This window comes from Phoca vitulina, unplaced genomic scaffold (genome assembly GCF_004348235.1).
Source record: "Phoca vitulina isolate PV1807 unplaced genomic scaffold, GSC_HSeal_1.0 scaffold22, whole genome shotgun sequence".
Classification (NCBI taxonomy): Eukaryota; Metazoa; Chordata; class Mammalia; order Carnivora; family Phocidae; genus Phoca; species Phoca vitulina.
In genome coordinates, this window is record NW_022589725.1 from 8,466,297 (window position 1) to 8,485,764 (window position 19,468).

The following is a 19,468-nucleotide window of genomic DNA, read 5'->3' on the forward strand; positions in this document are numbered from 1 at the left end:
ATTAAAGTGCTAAGGATGACAAGGCATGCTTATCTTAGGTCAAACAGCCAGCCAAAATTGAGTCCCAGTGAGTGGAAAAAAGGGGAGTGCGTAAAAAGCTCGTTGATAGGGCCCGTTGGTGCTAGCCCATCCTGGTTTACCTGAGACTGTTCCATTTTTGGCACTGAAAGTACCACATCCTGGGAAACCTCTCAGTCCCAGCAAACCTGGACTGAGCAAAGCTGGACATCTTACTTGATGCCAACCTCAAAAGACCAAGGATGTATTATAAATATTCTTACCTTACTCCCCTTGCCACAGAATTAATCAAAATAACCCACAGATACTCACAAATGACATTCAACACAACTACTGAGTTTAAAAGAAAAAAAAAGGTTACTACTGAGCATGTGCCTTCATGCAGCAGGCACTACACCAGCTGCTGGTAATTCTAAGCTCCCTGTCTTTAAGCAATTTAAGGACAGTTAAATATAAATAATTTCAAAAGCCCAAAGCAATGGAGATTAAGTCCAAGTAGGTGAGAGGTGGAGATAATTAATTTTATCTGGGAGAAGTCAGTGAAGGCGTCACATGGACGGTAGATAACATCTGAACGCAGTCTGAAGAATGAGCATTTGCCAGGCAGAGAGGAGAGAGTGAAGTCAGTGGTGACAGAGTGGGTACACAGCACACGCAAAGGTACGAGAGACCGTTAAGAGCATGCCACCTAGGCAAAGCAGAGGTAGCTGTGAATGACCGGGGTTAGCAGATGACTAAGGAGAGGCGGGCAGAGGTCACAACAGGCCCTAGATGTGCTGCCTGGGGCCCCTGGGCTCCATGCCACAGATGTTGAGAAGCCACGAGATGTTGAAGAAAAGGAGGGCACTAGATGGATACATTCTAGAAAGCTTACTCTGGCAGCCATGTGATGAAGCCACTAGAGTGAAGACAGAGCTGGGGAGCAGGGAGGACAGTTAGGAGACCATGACAATGGTGTAAGTGAAAGATGACAAAGAGTTTGCACACCATACTGGTAAAAAAAAAAAAAAAGACACCAAGCTGGAATTCTAACAGGAAACTAGGCAAATAATCTATTTGTTGTGGTGCAGCTGGACTTGAGCATCCTACTTCACAAACCTGAATTTGCAAAGGTTATGACTAGGGCACATAATGATGTGAGCAGAAATTAGGAAACCAAGCTATAATATCCTCATTGTTTAGTCACTAGGAAAAGGCCTCCTGAGATGAAGGATGGTCATGTACCAGGACACCTTCAGTTACCATGCAGCATACATTCAAACCATTTCACAAATAACACAGAACTGTTGGAAATACTAAAGGTAAAAGACTCTGATTTAGCCAAGTCTCTCTCTCTCTTTTTTCCTGCCTAAGCAAATTCAACAAACAAAAGATTTAAAAAGTAAAACCCTTCTTCACGTCGGCAGTGTAAGACATGTTTAAACGGGGCAGTAATTGCATATTGATCACCATTTAGGCAAGCTGCATGGAGGTGAACTTTGGAATATTCATTGGGCTTAAGTTCAGGCTTTTAGCAATCAATAGCTGTTTGGCCTGACTTTCTTGGGTTGACTTTATTTGAAATATTTATTCTACTGGAGGACAAGTAGTTTATCTTAGTCTTGTCTGGGTTCATCAGGTTGTCGATCACGCCAGGACCAAAATGAATGCTAGCCTCTATGAAAGTGGGCGGTTGTGGGAAATGACACACAGTCATCTACTGCTCCTTATCCTGCCAAAATGAACCTTTTGACGAGGAGGAAGGGATGGGGAGAGGGAAGTTTTCCATTGTTGTTTTAATTAGCTTGTTCTTTATTATACAAAAACACTTTTGCAATAAACACGCATTCTGAGTATAACTTTTTTTGTTCATTTGTTCTTCCATCAAATACATGAGGTACCTAACAGGTGCCTGACAGAAGGTGACGACATAGAGGCAGGCATGGCTCCTGTGTGTCAGGAACTCAGTTCACAGGCGAGACAGGTATGCAGACAATGGGTATACTGAGAAAAGCCTAGCACCACAGTGAAGGTTTTCTTCTACAAAGTAGAACATGAACGCAGGAAGGAGGGCTGACCGTATCTGAGTCAGAGAGGCCTCACAAAAGAGATGATGCCCGAACCAAGCTTTACTGGATGTCTTTCCCAGACAGGTGAAAAGGGAGAGGGTGTTTCAAGCAGACGGAAAGAAGAGCACATGCAAAGACACAGTAAGCTGGGCACATTCAGGGAAGCGGTGCACGGTACTGCTAGAATACAAAGAGCAAAAGGGACAGCAGCAAAACATGAAGCCTGCTGATTTTGTGTATTAGAAAGATTACACCTGTGGATCGAAAAGTACTTGCTGGTGGCGGGGAGCAGAAGACAGAGGGAAAATGTATCAGAGGCAGAGAGATGGGTAAAAAAAAAAAAAAAAAAAAAAAAAAGGCAAAGTAATAGTGTACTAGGAGTGAAAAGGACTGAATTCAGATTGAACCTGGGGTGCCTATGAGACACAGCAGTGATGTCCAGCTTAAACATATGGGTCTGGAGTCTAGGAATGAGATTAAAAGGGACTGACAAATGGAAAAAAAAAAAAGGTGACAGGCAGGCAGTCTTTAAATGATACTGTGAACCACAAATTAATCCTGGCAAGAAACTTGGATAATGCCACATGAAATAATTTTTGTTTGCTTTACAATGTACACGATAAAGTTCACTTCCTTTCAGCTCCCAGAGTAGAAGATCACCTTCCAGGATCCAGGATTTCTATGAATGAGACAGTGAGATCAAAATAACCAAATTCATAGTTGCTCTCAAACTATTGTGCCAAAGAACACTGGTGCTCTGGGAGATGCTAAGAGACACTCCACCGCTAAAACAGAATAATGGTGGTCTTCTATGTTGCTAGACATAGTTTTTCAATTTTCCATTTCTATTCCCATCCATTTTTCATAAACTACTGGTACCAACCACTGCTCAACTAATTGCCAGAGAACAAAACAAATATGTAGAAGACAGGTTAAGATTTTGGTGTATAGCACTATGGTAGGCCCGGTATGCAGAGAAACCACTTATGCCATGGCTGAGCTGATGGTAAAGTAAGATGAACAATCAAGTGACCAAAAACCAGGGCTCTAAATAGCACACGTTGGCAAACTTTATGCAAAGGGCCAGACAGAAAATACTGTAGGTTTCATGGGCCATATATGGTTTCTGTAGCATCTTTTTCTTTGTGTGTGTTTTAAAATATACGTGACACTTCTAAGATACAAAAAACCATTCTTAGCTTGTTGGTCTTGGAAAAACAGGCCTCAGCCAGATCTGTTTCACAGGCCTTCGTTGCCAATATCTAATAAAGAGGATCAACAAAGCTCAAATCTGGTTCTTCAAAAAGACCAATAAAATGGACAAATCTTTGGCAAGAGTGATCAAGAAAGAGAGAAAAGGCACACACAAAAAAACCAGTAATGGGTATGATAAGAAAGGGAGAGAACTACAGATACAGCAGATATTAAGCCAACAGAGCATAAGGAATAATTTTAAGCCAGAAACTTGGAAAACAGGTAAGATGGACAAATTCCTAGGAAAATATAAATTTCCCTAACTGACTCAAAAAAAAAAAGAAAAAAGAAAACCTGAATGGGTCTATACCCATTCAGAAAACTCAATCAGTAGTTAAAAATCTTCTCTCAAAGAAAATTTAAAGTCCAGAAGCAATCACTATCAAGTTCTACCAAATATTCAAGAAGGAAATAATTCTAATATTAAACTCCTACATTATTCGACTCATTTAATAAAGCATCATTCAACTCATTTATAAAGCTAAAACAAACAAACAAAAGCTTTCTGAGAGTAAACTTACAGGCCAAACCCACTCAGGTATTGGTATCAAATTCCTAAATAAAATACAGAATCCTAAAAAACATAAAAAAGATGGGCTTCTCCCAGGAATGAAAGGTTAGTTTAACATTAGAAAATCCGTTAATGCAATTTTCACCATACTTTAAAAAACCATCTCAATAAATGCAGAAAAAGTTTTTGATAAAACTGAATGATCAATTATGTAAAATCTATGACATCAATAAGAGAAGAAATCTCCTTAATCTGATAAATGCTATCTCCAAAAAACTCAAAACAAACCTTATACTCAATAAAATACATTCCCTTTCTGAAAACAAACATTATACTCAATAAAATAATTCCCTTTAACCCAGGAATAAGAAAAGTTTGCCCTTGATCACTACTCCTTCCTATTTAATCTTGCATTAAAAGTCATAGCTAGTAAAATGTAAACACACGCACAAACTAATAAATTATTGAAATGAAATGTGACAGAAAATAATCTTGTTCCCACTTATTAACTGCTACTCCCTAAAAAGGGCACATACCCAGGGGTTTGCTACTAAAAGTTCAACAAGTAGTTCTCCAGGAAAAAAGTGCTGATTGTTTTATTTTCCAGTTTACATGGCATAAATACTGCCACTCTACCAGATTTCAAGTTACCAATGTGATCCCACTAAACATGGTGCTGGAAAGAGAGGCGCACAGTAAGCTTTCATGAGCCTGTATGAGCTAGCTCAAACACATCACTGTTTATACTTCCCTCCCCGCACCACGGACATCAGGTTTGGCCATGTGACTTTTTATGGCCAATAAAATGAGAGCATAAGTAATATAGGTGTCTTTAGAGGAGAAGTTTAAAGATTTATTGCATTAATCAGCCTTTTCTCTCTGCTATGAGAAAGTCACATCCCATTGAACACTGTTCCTTTAGTATGAATCCCAAAATAAAGATGTGGAGCAGAACTTCAGATGGCCAGTGATGGATGTCTCAGGAGTGAAAAATAAACATCTGTCACTGAAAGTCCTTGAGGTTGCAGAGTTGCTATTGCAACAAAACCAGACTGATAACATGACATAGCAAAGGTGCTTAATATAAGATCAATACGTAAGAGTTATTTGTATTACCTAGTTGATATTTACAGAACATTCTTTTCAGATGCACAAGGAATATTTAGTAACATAAACTATGTTCTGGGCCAAAAACAAGTCTTAATAAATTTAAAAGGATTCAAATAACATAAAGTATGTTCTCTGACCACAATGGTATTAAAGTAGAAATAAAAAATAGAAGGATATTTGGGAAATCCCTAAATATTTGGAAAGTAAATAACACACTTCTAAATAACTCATGGGTCAAGGATGAAATGAAAAGATAAATCAGAAAGTATTCTGAACTGAATAAAAGTATTCTGAACTAAAAATACAACATATCAAAATGTGTGTGACAGGCTTAAGGTAGCAATTAGAGAGAAATTTATAGCATCAAACATGTAAAAAATAAGATCTCGGGGCTCCTGAGTGGCTCAGTTGGTTAAGTGGTCAACTCTTGATTTGGGCTCAGGTCATTATCTCAGGGTGGTGAGATCGAGCCCCACATCAGGCTCTGTACTCAGCAGGGAGTCTGCTTGAGATTCTCTCCCTCTCCGTCTGTCCCACCCCCTGCTTGTGTGCTCTCTCTCTCTCTAAAATAAATAAACAAATCTTTAAAAAAAAATAAGATCTCAATTAAATGATCTTCAATTCCCACCTTGAGAAATCAGAAGAATAGCAAATTAAACCAAGTAATCAGAAGGAAAAAAAATGATCAGAGAAGAAATCACTGACGTAGAAAACAAAAAGTAGTAGAGATAAATCAATAAGAAAAACCTGATTCTCTGACAAGATCAACAAAATGGGTAGCCAGCCTGATTAGGAAAAAAAGAAGACATCAATGGCCAACATTGGGAATAAGGGAGAGCACATCACTACAGATTCTACAGATATTAAAAAATAAGGGAGTACTCATGAACAACTTTTGGCCAATTGGTTCCACCACTAAGATAAAATGAATTCCTTGAAAGACACTGACTACCTAAGTTTACTCAAATGGGGAAAAAAAAAAAAATCATTCCAATAAATTTAAAAATTTTATCTCAGCAAAATTTAAAACTTTTCAAAAGACTATGAAAATGAAAAGCAAGTTGTGGGCTCAGAGAAACTATATGTAAAACATTTACCTGACAACAGACTGTATCTATGATGTATAAAGAACTGTTATAATTCAACAATAAGACAAACAACTCCCCCTCCTCCTGCCAAAATGGGCAAGAGGTTGAACAGACGCCACCAAAGAAGATATATGAGTGGCAAATAAGCACATGGAAAAAGCCCATTATCATTAGCCACAAGGGAAATGAAAATTAAAAGCACAAGATACCCACTAGAATGACTAAAACAAAAAACACTGACCACACCAAGAATTAGTGAGGATACGGGGCAAATGGAAGTTTCATACACTGCTGGTGAGAATAAAAATGGTAGGGTATAACAATTTTGTAAAAACAGATTGATACTGTCTTAAAAAGTTAACCATATTCCTATCATATGACCCAGACATTCAACTCACAGGCATTTATCCAAGAGAAATGAAAAATATGTCCACCCAAAGATATGTACCTGAATATTCATAACTTTGTTCATTAGAGCAAAAACACTAGAAACCCAAATGTCCATCAACAAGTGAATAAACAAACTGAGATATATTCATAAAATGGAATGCTACCCAGCAAAGAAAAAGGAACAAACTATTGATATACACGGAATGAATCTCAAAATAATTATAGTTAAAATAATAATTATAGTTAAATATGCCAGAGGGGGGAAAAAAGAGTACATACTGTATGACTCCATTTACATAAAGTTCTAGAAAATGCAAACTAACCTATAATGGACAGAAAGCAAATCGATGGTTACCTAGAGACTTGAGGTGGAGGGAGAGGAGTTATGGATTACCACGGGGCCCAAGGAAACGTTTGGGTAGGATAAATATGTTTGTTGTCATGTTTGCAGTGATGGTTATGATAGGTCGACACACACTGCAAAACTCATCAACTTGTGTACTTTAAATATGTACAATTTAGCAGCCCTGGAATGATGAATAGCTATGAAGTCTGATGGAAGGGCTCCGACAGGTCCTCCACCATTTCCTGCCAAGTAATCTTGCTTCAGTTTAATCTGCCTTCTTAGCCCCAGCACTTTCCATTTATGAAGAAGTAACGTCAGCCTGGAGGGCTGTTGGAAGGATTACTTTGTGCTTTGAAGCGTTTTTCTGGTTCCCAGAGAACAGGTACAAATTACTATTATCCATCTTAGAAAGAATGATAATATTCCGTGAATGGGGAAAGGGAACGCTTGCTTGTTGGACAAACAACAAGCAAGATTGTGTGTGCAGCATGGAGCACAAACTGTATACAACCCTATCAGGAAGCTCAACTGATTTCTAAAATGTTTGCATTATTATTTTGCTTTTGCAGTTAAATCCCAGAGACTGAAAGTAAGAAGAAAAAGCTCTAGCTCTTAAAAAACAACAAAAACCTGAAAAGGACCAGAGTACTAATAGTGCGATTGCGTTTGGACCTTCCCATGTTCATTAGGAACAAAACCAATATAGAACAAGACAAAAACAAAGGGAATAAAATTTCAAGATTTAAAAGTTCCCCAGGCTGGCCTGCCTACCTTTACACTTGGTTCAAGCCCAAGTCCAGAACTGGGCCTGCAAAAGCTTACTTTGTAGATGGTACACCATCGCCATTTTTTTGTTCTCTTTGTCAGAGACACTTTTCTTTAGATTAAGGAAAATCTTACTGAGAAACCTCAGGGGGAAAAAAAATCGGTAGTTCCTAAAGGGATGTGTCTCTGTACCCTTCTCTTTCTTTCTTTCTTTTTTTTTTTTGTCTATACAGTTAATAACCAAGATAGGTTCACTGGTTTCCGCTACACAACCCCAAGCTGCATTTGTACACATCCCTTGGGATCTCAGTGGTCTCTTCTCTTTCTAACTGCAACAGGGTTTTACAACAGAAGTAATAAATTTCATGTCAACATTTTCAAGGAAACTGACAATGTAATTCTTCTGTCTCCCACTGGCTTTGTTGTTTCTTAAAGAACACTGAACCATTTGAAACAAGGACATACTGTTAAAAAAAAGTGCTTTGTGGTGGCAGGAAGCAAACGATTTGGAGTACAGTCTATAATTAAACCTGATATATTGAAATCTTCTATTTGCAGCAACCATCTTACCAAGAGTGTAGAAAAGGCAAACCAGTCTCCATCCAGGGGGCAAGAGGGCATTTGTATAGCTCTACCTTCATGTCTGGCTAAATTCTATAATGGCCACCCTCCACCCCCCACTAAGTATCAGTTAGTTTTATTACTGAGAATTAGACTCTCTGAATCTGATCATTCTGTTAAACTTCACAATAAATTGTGACTTTCCTAAATTTTCTTTTTCTCTCAACTATCCCTGACTACAAAAATACCACTTGGCTCACAGTCATATCTTAACTCTTCTGCTGCTAGCCAAAGACCACGCAAACATCCTCTCAGGACCATAATTCTTGATACTCAAAGCAAAGAATGAGGACACACAAGGAGAAGTATTTTCTCCATCAGGGGAGGATATACTATATATACACAGCATATACTGTCCAAGAGGTTCTGTGCCTTCTACCCTCACCCCATCATTTTTCTTTCCTTATCAAAACACTATGACTAAATGAGATATTCCTTTTTTGGGGGGGCTTCCTAGATGCTAGGATGGCTATCTGCTGCTTTTTCTACAGCAAGAGTTCCATTTTTTAAGTATCACCTCAACAATCTTTTCTTCTTTTCCAAAATGTCTTCATCTGTCCTTTGACAGAGGAAAAACAAAAAATGAAAAGCTTTTTTTTTCTTATTGATTCTGTCGACTACTGTAGAATCCAAACACTCTTAACACAGGAGTGAAAGAAAGTCACCTGACAACTAAACTAACACCTGGGTGGGAGGATAAAGCAGAGGAGAAAGGCCTGTCCGGTAAAGGCAGAGGTAGTAGACCTCCTTACAGTCCCTATAAACAAATGCTGAGGGACTGCAAATCTGCATGAAGGAATTCTCTGGATCTTGAGTAGAAAGGTTGTAAGAAATGAATGCCTAAACCATAACCCTGAAATACCTTGGAGGATTACGGAGGAAGAGTATTGAGAGGTTCAAATGTCCCAAAGGGGGATAAACTGAAGTGTGGACACTTGTGTTGGCTTCTGCTCTGCTGCACAGCACGAGCACGGGCCAAACAGGGCAGCAAGCCCAGCACTGCAGCTGATGCCTGGATTCCCCAGAGCCTTGAAGGTCAGGTTCAAAAACTGATCCGACAGGGAAGGGTGCTTGGGTGGCTCAGTCGGTTGAGCAGCTCCTGATTTCGGCTCAGGTCATGATCTCAGGGTCCTGGGATTGAGCCCTGCATCCGGCTCTGCGCTCCGTGTGGAATCTGCTCAGGATTCTCTCTCTCTCCCTCTGCCCTTCCCCCTGCACACATGCTCTCTCTCTAAAATAAAATCTTTTTTTAAAAATCTGACAGGGAAAACTAGGACTAAATATATCTAGGCAGAAGATTGAGCTCTCAACTATATGGCTTTTAACAAATCACTCCTCATTCTTTGGGTCTATGAATGGGATTTGCTAGAAATTCTATAACCCAATGATTTAAAACAGCAAAAATGTTTCTTAGATCCTTTTCTCATTCATTTAGAAAATATTTACTGGGAACCTAATGTGTATCTATTGCTAGGTACTAGGGATAAAAGAGGAAGAAGACATGGTTTCTGTTCTCAAGAGTCTTATAGTACAGTCAGAGACAAACAGATGCCTACCACACAGGATGGTAAATGCTCCCATAGTGGAAAGCACAGGATGCTAGAACCTAATCCTCAACATTTGGGAGTGGGTAGGTGGGTGGGCGTAAGGAGAGGGCTGAGGAAGTGACATAGGGGAGAAGATTCTTAAAGAAATTTAGCCTAATCATCAACTGTTGAGGAGGATATGCTGGAATTCTCATGCCTTGCTGGGGTGGGGGGAAGGTGAGGAATAGAAAATGATACAACTTTGGAAAACAGCTTGGTAGTTTCTAATAGTGAACTTACATTTCCAATATGACCTAGTCTTTCCATTCCTAGGTATCTACCCTAGAGAGATGAAAATATATGTCTAAAGATTTTCAAGCAGCTTTATTAATAATAGCAAGACACTGGAAACAACCCAAATGTTCATCAAGAGGTGAATAAATTAAAAAAACGGATACACTGGAATGCAGAAATATAATGGAATACCGCTAAAAGTGAACAAGAACCAAATTACTGATATATGCAAAATGAATGAATCTCAAAAACCACCTGTTGAGTGACACAGGCTAAACAAAACACAGACTAAATAAATTTAAATTTAAAAACTGATACTTGATTCAGTTATTAGGAAACATTTAAGTATGTTTGGAGAAACTTAGGTATGGGAATCTACTTTTCAACTATAAATCTTATGAAACCTAGATACAAAGCAAGTGCTTTACGAAAATTTAGCACTGAATTGAGACGTAAATATGCATGGGATTTCAAAGACTTAGTAGGAAAAAAGTAAAATGGCTCAATAATATTTTTTATTGATTACCTGTTGAGATGATTTTTATTATACTGGGTTAAATAAAATGTATTATTAATATTAATTTTGTTTTTTTAACCCTTTTACCATGCTACTGCAAAATATAAAACTATATACCTTGCTTGCATTACTTTTCTACTGGACATTGTCATTTATATCTCCATTGTGTTGAAAACAAAGATGGATACATCCATCAAAATTAAAACTGTACACTTAAAATGGGCATGTTTTCTTATAAATAAATGATGCTTCAATAAAGTTGATAAATACTAAATTGGGTAGTATATGTGCATGTGTGATAATGTGTGTGTGTAAATGACTATCTTGCTAATGACCTTTACTTATCAATAATCAGAAATGTAAGAAAAAAAAAATTCACAGATATGCAAACCCTTAAGAGGAACAGTTCATGTGACACATTAAATTATATTGCAGTTACTTAACATCGGCCTCCCTCACTAGTGATTGAGTTTCTCGAAAGCAAGAATCCTGTCTTGTTCATCTCTGTATTAAGCCTAGTACTTAACATAGTAAGTTAACATGGTACTTTATCAGTGTTTTAATAGCTGCAGAATTGTCCCAGACACATTACATATAGTTTAATTTCCACAAAATCCCTGCAAATTTGGCATCGTTACTCCCATTTTTCAGATGAAAAACTGAGGGTCAGAGGTCAGAAAGGTTGGAGTAACTCACCAAATAGCCACTAGTAAGTGAAAGAGCTTTGTTCCAAACCCACATTTACCTCAACTCCCAAAACCCACTCTTCCATGCTATATCACACTGCCACCTTTCCAGGAGGGCATTTCATGACTGCTCAATGCCTAAATCCCAGTAAAGAGTGGTACTCAGGAGCAATGGAACCACAGAATTTTCCTAAACTTCTTGTGCTACAGCCTCCAAGTCTTGAACGGGCTTCTCTCTAAATAGAGAGCAACTTGGCAACTCTTGCTAGATCAGGATGAATCTAGTAGGAAAAAAAAAAAATCCCTCCCAATTAAACTTTCCATTTGGGAGTCTGAAGAAGAAAAATAACACAGAACAAAGAAGCATGGGAAAGAGAGAAAAGGGAATGCTGAATCTGCTAAAATAGCTAGTTAATGAAAAGAATTAATCTAACAGTAACTTCAGCATTCAAAAATGAAAAGTTAGGAGATCCTACAGAGGTACAATTTCTAAGGCTTTTGGAGCACCTTTTTAATTAGGCTCCCAGAATCTCAGCATTCCTGTTTGAATAATCCATATTTCTGGTTATTTATTCAGCTCCCCACTGCCGCACATTACCAACCCATATGCTACAGGAATACATCACTTCATATTTGCACTCAACCATCCAAAGACATTGGCAGTTCAGACCTTTAAGAAGCTTAGGAAAGTCCCTGTAGAGTACAGTTTTAAGGTTAGAAGGCCCAGGAAGCCAAATGCATCTTCTTTATATGCTATTTACTCGAGAGAAGGCGGGTCATTTCAACAAAAGGACAGGCAATTAGAAGGGTAAAGGAGATAAACAAACAAAAGACTCAAGAGAGTAAAGCTAGCAAAAATCAGCTGAACACTAAAGGCCTCCGAATAATTCCAATGCCCCTCTCTGCACTTTAAAATAGATTTTTTTAAAGCAATTCCACAAAGGAAGATTTTCAATCAATCCAAGGTCTCGTATGCACTGGACAAACGAAGAGGTCTACTGTGCCCCCAGCCCTACACATGTCTAAAGAGAAGATGTTTTAGAAACATATACCTTGATAATCTTAAATACAAAAATAGTTTTAAACAAAAACATGATCATTGAAGAATTTGCTACAATATCAAAACAATGGAAATAGTCTCAATATCACCAACAGAATACTAAGTAAGCTACATTTCCTTAGAGTCCATTATCCAGTTATTGAAAACTCTCACAAAGATTATGTCACCACATGAGAAATGCCATGTTAAGTTTAAAAAGAAACAGTACAGAAAATTACATGTGTGACAGGACTAAAAAGCTGGCAAAAACAAGGAAATAATTACAGAAAAAAAGAGTGAAAGAAATCTACACTCAAAGTTGGGTTGTGTTTACGTGACAAGAGCTGTTTTTTTAGCTTCTTAGAGGCAGGAATCCTGTCTTACTCATTTCTTTTATAAGCGCAGCACTTAACATAGTACCTTATCAGTGTTTTAACAGCAGTTTTGCATGTCTATATTCTAAATTATATTTAATAGATACATTTATTGAATTTATAAAATTTTTTTTCAAAGATCTAGTTTAGCATAGTTTGCATGTACATGAACAGAAGTTTCAAGAATGCAGACTCTAGCTCGATTTCATGAAGAGTAATAATGATTAGTGTCTTCCAGCCACACAAACATGGTCTAGTGGCTCTGAGTTTAAAAAATTGCCCCTTAACCCCACACCACACTCTGGTCACCATACCCCTGCTCCCATTTCTCAAGGGTTATTGACACAAGCTACCTCCCATTTACTTCCAACATTAGGATTCTATGAAATATACTAAACACGATATCCATTTTAAAGATTTTATTTTTATTTATTTGACAGAGAGAGACACAGTGAGAGAGGGAACACAAGCAGGGGGAGTGGGAGAGGGAGAAGCAGGCTTCCCGCTGAGCAGGGAGCCCGACGCGCAGCTCGATCCCAGGACCCTGGGATCATGACCTGAGCCGAAGGCAGACGCTTAACGACTGAGCCACCCAGGCGCCCCAACATGATATCCATTTTAAATACCTTAAGGAATTAGAGCATAAATAATAAGATCTATAAGGAAATTACTATAAAGAAAAGTTCGAGAACTGTCTTGCACATTTTCTTATCTCCTATGCTAGCCACATAGCACATGTGCAATTCACAGAAAATATATAATGAAAAATATATATGAATAAAAAATGATATTCTGCTATCAACAAGAAAAATACAGACAAACATATGGAATAGATAGGTCTATGTGATATAAAGTTTAGAAATTAACATAGGGTATGTTTAGAAGATCATGACTAGATTTCCCAAAACCAACACAGTAAGAGAAGGAGCAAAAAGACATTTCCCTTCAAGAGAGCAGTCATATCACCAACTGATACAACAGGGCACAAACAGACCAAAATGTACTTTCTATTCACCCACTCTAACTTGAGAGAAGACCCTCCCGCCCCCCACCAAACACACACACACACACGCAGGCACGTGCCACACGCGCACACGCACCCCTGAAGGCCTTACTGTTTTTCGTATCTAATAAACTCAATGGACTAAAAGACCATAGATATGTGTTCTGGAATTTGGGCTAACGGTGAGGAGCTGGACAAAAAAAACGGAGCACTAGGAGATAAGAAACGTACCTGAGCATGAGATTCATCAGCTGCAGACCCTCACCCTTCAGGAAGCGCTCACGATTGGAACTGAGCATTAGGCAGGAACAGAGTGAATCAAACAGATTCTCCATCATCTCCTGCTCTTCAGCGGTGCTAGGATTGTGTCTTTTAAACACCTGTCAAGCAAAGACACCAGAAAACACAGAGCCATAAGAGAACATCTTTTCATCAGTCAGCACTCAACAATTTCCAAAGTCTGCCTGTCCTGATAACCCCAGCAACTGAGGAAGCAGAAGCTCACCAAACAAAATTCTCTGCAGCTTCCATGTTAGAGAAACTGGACTTTCTGAGTCACAGGTATTAGATAGCTATCAGCCCAAACAAAAAACCAAAACACTCAACTGACCACTGGGTCCATAAGTGATTGATAGTTCCAAGGAGGCAGATTTAAAAACAAAACAAAGCAAAAAAACCAAAAACCCAAACCAACAAAACCCTTTTACTGTGAAATAGAGCACAGATATAGAAAATTCCATAAAAGGCATATACAGCTGAAACCACCATCTCCAGGTCAAAAAACAACTTTGCCAGTTACCTCCAAAGCCCTCTACTTGCCCAGCCCAACCACGACCCATTTCACCCCTTCTAAAAGAAACCACAATCTGCAAGGGCCACAACCTAAGGAAGATTCCTAACCGTTGGGGCTACTGAACTGCCTCACACAGCAGTTGTGGCTCTAAGTCATGGAAACAGCTAAAAGCAGACATTTCGTCCCTGCCAGAGATATACGGCATGTTAAGAGGAAAGCCTTTTAACAGTATATGCATACCCATAGACTCTACTAAAAAATGATCAATAATCTTGCAGGAACAGGACTAAGCACCTTCCCAGAACACTGGGAACAGATTCACATTTCAAAGCTCTATTTTTTGGGGTGGAGGCCAAGCCACTCAGGCTGCTGGCACCAAGATGGCAGATGTATGCAAACTGACATCTCAGACACTCCCAACACTCAAGAGTTTATCCAAATGATCTATATTCAGTCTTGGTTTTGGCATAGCAAAGAGATTCAGAAGAGATTTGTTAGAAGAAATCTTAACAGTATTTTCAGAATGCCAGCAGAACATTTCAACTAGACTTACATTTCTTACAATGAGAAAATGGCATTTTCTAAATTTTTTTTTTTTTTAAGATTTTATTTATTTATTTGACAGAGAGAGAGAGACAGCGAGAGAGGGAACACGAGCAGGGGGAGTGGGAGAGGGAGAAGCAGGCTTCCCGCCGAGCAGGGAGCCCGATGCAGGGCTTGATCCCAGGACCCTGGGGGATCATGACCTGAGCCGAAGGCAGACACTTAACGACTGAGCCACCGAGGCGCCCCCATTTTCTAATTTCTTATTCCAGCTTCTAGAACCATATCCTTCCCTATCCTCCTCCGTGACCTCTATCCCACAGCATTGGAACTTGTATTCCTTGAGCTTATCTGGATTCTAAATGAAGAGAATCCATTTTACTGGCAGATTGAAAGGAAAGAAAGTGATTAATCTTGGGACTGGGTCAACTGGAAATAATTTGGTATTCTCGGCCCAAGAATATACACTTAAGCAGGAAGCACACCTCTTCTGAATTGACAAATATCAGAAGACAGAGAAAATCAATCCATAGCAGATACACAGTGATACCTAGTCATAAAGAGTAAATGACTAAGAAAAGGAGGCAAACTATGTAGCTCCACTGTAACCTCAAACCTGCCAACATACTCCATATGGCTTGCATCACACGGCCTATTTCTTCCCACATTTTCCAGCTCCACCTCCCATTTAAAGCAGGCCATGTATCTTCACGGCAGACAGGAAGCATAAGAATTACTCACGGATAACTGCTGAAGAAGCACATCGATTCCATCCAGCTCCCCAAGCAATTCCCTGTTTTCTAAAAGGGGAAAAAAATAGAGGAAGAAAAAAATGAAGCTAACTGTCAGATTTTACAGCCGTCTAACACTGATACATCAGCAAACAAAATCAATACAGCTTGACAGAGTACAAAAGCTGCACAGAGAGCGAGAGGGAGAGCAAGGGGATGCCAAAGGCAAGAGAGCTTGCTGTCATGATCTGAAACAAGCCTGGCTCCTATCCTAACAGAATATCAGTACTGAGAGGGAGCCTCACCATCATTGTCCTGGAGCAATATGGCCAGCACTTCACTACAATACAGTTTGTTGGCATCGAAAGGCATCTTTGCCTGTGGGGAAATAGGAGAAATGAGAAAAAACGTTAAGGGGCCATGCTTCCTTCCCCAGGACGAATTTTTCACAAGAACTAGGATCTGAGTTAGAAAGAAGTAGAAGTTAGAAAGCAAAAAGGCAGGTTAATGGTTAAAAAAAAAAAAAAAGTCTGCCTTTGCTCTCAAGAAATCAGACTCAAATACTACATAGTAAAACCATAAATGGCAGATGTACACAATGGCTCTCACATTGCTAATGTCCAGGTATGAAAGTCACCTCCTCAGTGAAGCCTTCCCAGGTTCCCCATTTTAAGTCCAGGGACTATTGTCTAGCACATAGTATATACTCAAATGTGAACTAGAGGAATGATTGAAAGTTTTGAAAGTTTTGAAATTTTAAGACTAAAATCCATTATGAAGCTTTGTTCACATATTACAATCACAAAACTAGGCTGTAAATTAGCTGACAGATGATCAGAGAAGGTGAAAAGAAAGCAAGTTCTTGTTTAGATTAGTTGAATGTATTTATAATAAAGTAGTTCCTTTTGCATTTTTTTAATGCTTAAAATTTAATTTGAAATCATAAACCTATCTGTTCGTGTGCCATAATCTGCCTACTATTTAAAAAGGAAACCACATTAAAAATGCAGAAATGTGTTAATATTTTAACACCCAAATTACTACCCACAATTCTTTCCCTGCTGCATGCTCTGCTACTTGGTGTTTCAGAGGGGACATATCTACTGCAGAGACTATCTTTTATGGCTGTCCACATTGTTGCTTCGGTAGCGAGACTCAACTATCTCACCATTAATAAGGCCCCTTTGGATAAAGGTGCACAGAGAGGACCAAACCTCATCGATGTGTTTTTATTTACCGTCCCTTGATCCTTAAAACGCAGGCACATAGACAACAATTGTTAATCAGCAGCAGTCTTGCTACCTATCCAGGTTTTTGAAATGACAAATCATTTCTGTACCTGGAAAGGACAGGGAAGTGTTCGTCTTAGAGCTAACACCTCCATCACCTTAGTGCTATTCACAGTTCTGTCTGGACATTGATTTTGTACTTAAGAAGGAAGAGTGGCCCCTAATGAAGCAACACCCAGCAACTTTTCAGTTTTCTATGCACGTCTTTCTCGTCAAGCCTAAGTCCACCCCACAGGGTTTCAGGAAGCTGACCATCTTAGGTTAAAAGATCTGTTAATGCAAAGTCTTACGTGTACTGACTGCAAGGTATGCTCCCTGGGCAAGCTTGAGGCCTTGTTTCAAGAAATTCAGTATATAACAGCCAGGGTTTAAATGCAATCTGTAGTATGTTTCACTTTAAGGAAAGCAGTTTTATAAAAATCAAAACACAGTGATAAGCCAAGGGGTAAGCATCTCTATCAGAATCAAGGATTTGCTAATAAAATTACTCAAATTATTTAAATTACAAGTATTGGTATTTTTAAATGATTTAAGCCACACCACTTCACTTATATGCAGCTTTTCAAGGACCAGGGTTCTTGTTTGAAACAAGATGCACGTAACTAAAAGAAGCCAAAAGACATCATAGCCTTTCTGTGGTTTCAATGCCTCTTGTCCTTTATTTGATTTTATAAATCCTATCTCCAAGATGAGGGGGAGATTTTCTCTTTTTTTTCAACGAGTATTTATTAGGCATCTGCTATACGCAAGACAAAGAACTAAACATGAAAGCACACAGGTGAATTAGACATGAACCTTGTCCATTGTTACGGCATTTAAAAATATTACACTGAATTAAAAATAATTTTAATAATTAACACGGTCATGTTTAAAAAATATATGTATGAATCTAGGATTGATGCACCTAGGTTTGACTCATGAGCATGTACCACCCATGTGACACAAAGTCTGCAGTTCCCAAACTGTGTGCCGAGGTACCTGGGGTGTCAAACTCAATTCACAGGGGCACTGCAGGATACTTTAAAATTTCCAAAGAAAGCACAGTGACATTTGACATCTGTTGAACACTGCATTAACTACTAGCTCCAGGTATACTCTTTTGATGACATCCTGTCTTTGTGAAGCTGGTTTTTGGTGGTTGCTGTAATAAAAGAACTGTGTGAAAATCAGTATGGAGAGCAGGAATGAGGGTGGTGGTGTTCAACTGGATTCCAAGGTTTTAGAAGTTGTGCAGCACTCAAAGGCACACACATCTATTAGTAAGTAACTGTGGTCTTTAAGTATAAAATAAAAATATTTTTTTTCTTTTAATTCATGTGTATTACTTTTTCAAATGGCTACTAAATTGTTAGGACATAAATACGTATTAAATTGCTTGGACCTAACTACTTAATAAACACGATTGTTAGGTCCTTCCTGGCAGAGGGGCACTGTAAAAACGAAATTCCTAAGACATCCAGGGCACCATGAACTGAGAGTGGGCATATATGACCCAAGGAACATTTCTCAGTCTTAAGTTTTCTTATCTGTAAAAAGCAAATAATAAAAAACATCCTAATAAAAATAATAAAATAAATAAATAACATAACATCAGGAGAGTTACTATGAGAATTAAATAAGGTAATATGGAAGTACCTAACACCTAAGTTTTTCTCATGACTATAATCAGAAACATCCAGGCTAGAATCTCAGCTCTTACGGTTTTCAGCTACATGATCTTGGCCAAATTACTCTGCCTCTCTCGCCCGATTCCTCTTATGTTAAGTAAAAATAAGTAATAATTTCTTCATGGGGTAGTTGGATTAAATTAAACAGTATATACATCACAGGCACCCAACAGCTAGTTCCCCTCTACTGAGAATTCCTGATTGCCCCAGGAAATCTCCAGCTTTTGCTGTGACACCTCAAGGAGTTTCCAGTTTGCCCAAAGTAAACTTTTAAAAATCAAAATTATAATTTCATCACTTTTTCTATTAAAATATAGGTTCTTTGAAAAACTGGCATGAAGGAGGAATCTAATCAGAAAGTCAAAATGATTAGACCCCGTAACTCCCCAACACTGAGCCCTAAAATGCTTCAGAGCCTGAAAGGGGTACCAGCTGGAAAGTACCTTGGCAAGAAGGGGAGGCTTTGGAGATACCTGGGCCCAACTGTCACAGGCTCTGCCCCATAATTCCTGTGGGGCTGGGGCAATCACTTCTCTTCTGTGGAATTCTTCCCACATCTGTAAACTGAGGATAGCAGCACCCACTTGGAAGGTTGTAAGGATCAGAAATAATATATGTGAGGTATCCAGAATAACGCTTCCCACATAGTCAACAGCCAACACATGACACTCATATCAGATGGGGAAAACTTAATGGTGATGATAATGACAACCAAGTATTTTAATCTTGTGGAAAAGAAATAAAGGAAACTGTGGGCCAGGTGGGAAGGAAGGAGTCTATTCTTTCACGTCTAGCCAAAGACAAAAAGCCACCAAGGAAGTTTTATTTCTATTTAAATATCAGCCAGAGACGATG

At 38.7% G+C, this 19,468-nt stretch overlaps 1 protein-coding gene across 1 annotated transcript in view; it reads right to left on the minus strand.

Moving 5' to 3' along the window:
- Positions 1-19,468, minus strand: part of CTNNBL1 (catenin beta like 1) — a 157,286-nt gene that overhangs the window by 67,513 nt on the left and 70,305 nt on the right. Inside the window, exons 8-10 of the mRNA XM_032420188.1 lie at positions 15,963-16,035; positions 15,668-15,726; positions 13,822-13,970 (exon numbers count right to left, since the gene is read on the minus strand). Coding sequence (XP_032276079.1) covers positions 13,822-13,970; positions 15,668-15,726; positions 15,963-16,035 — 281 coding nt within the window. The remainder of the gene's footprint in view (positions 1-13,821; positions 13,971-15,667; positions 15,727-15,962; positions 16,036-19,468) is intronic.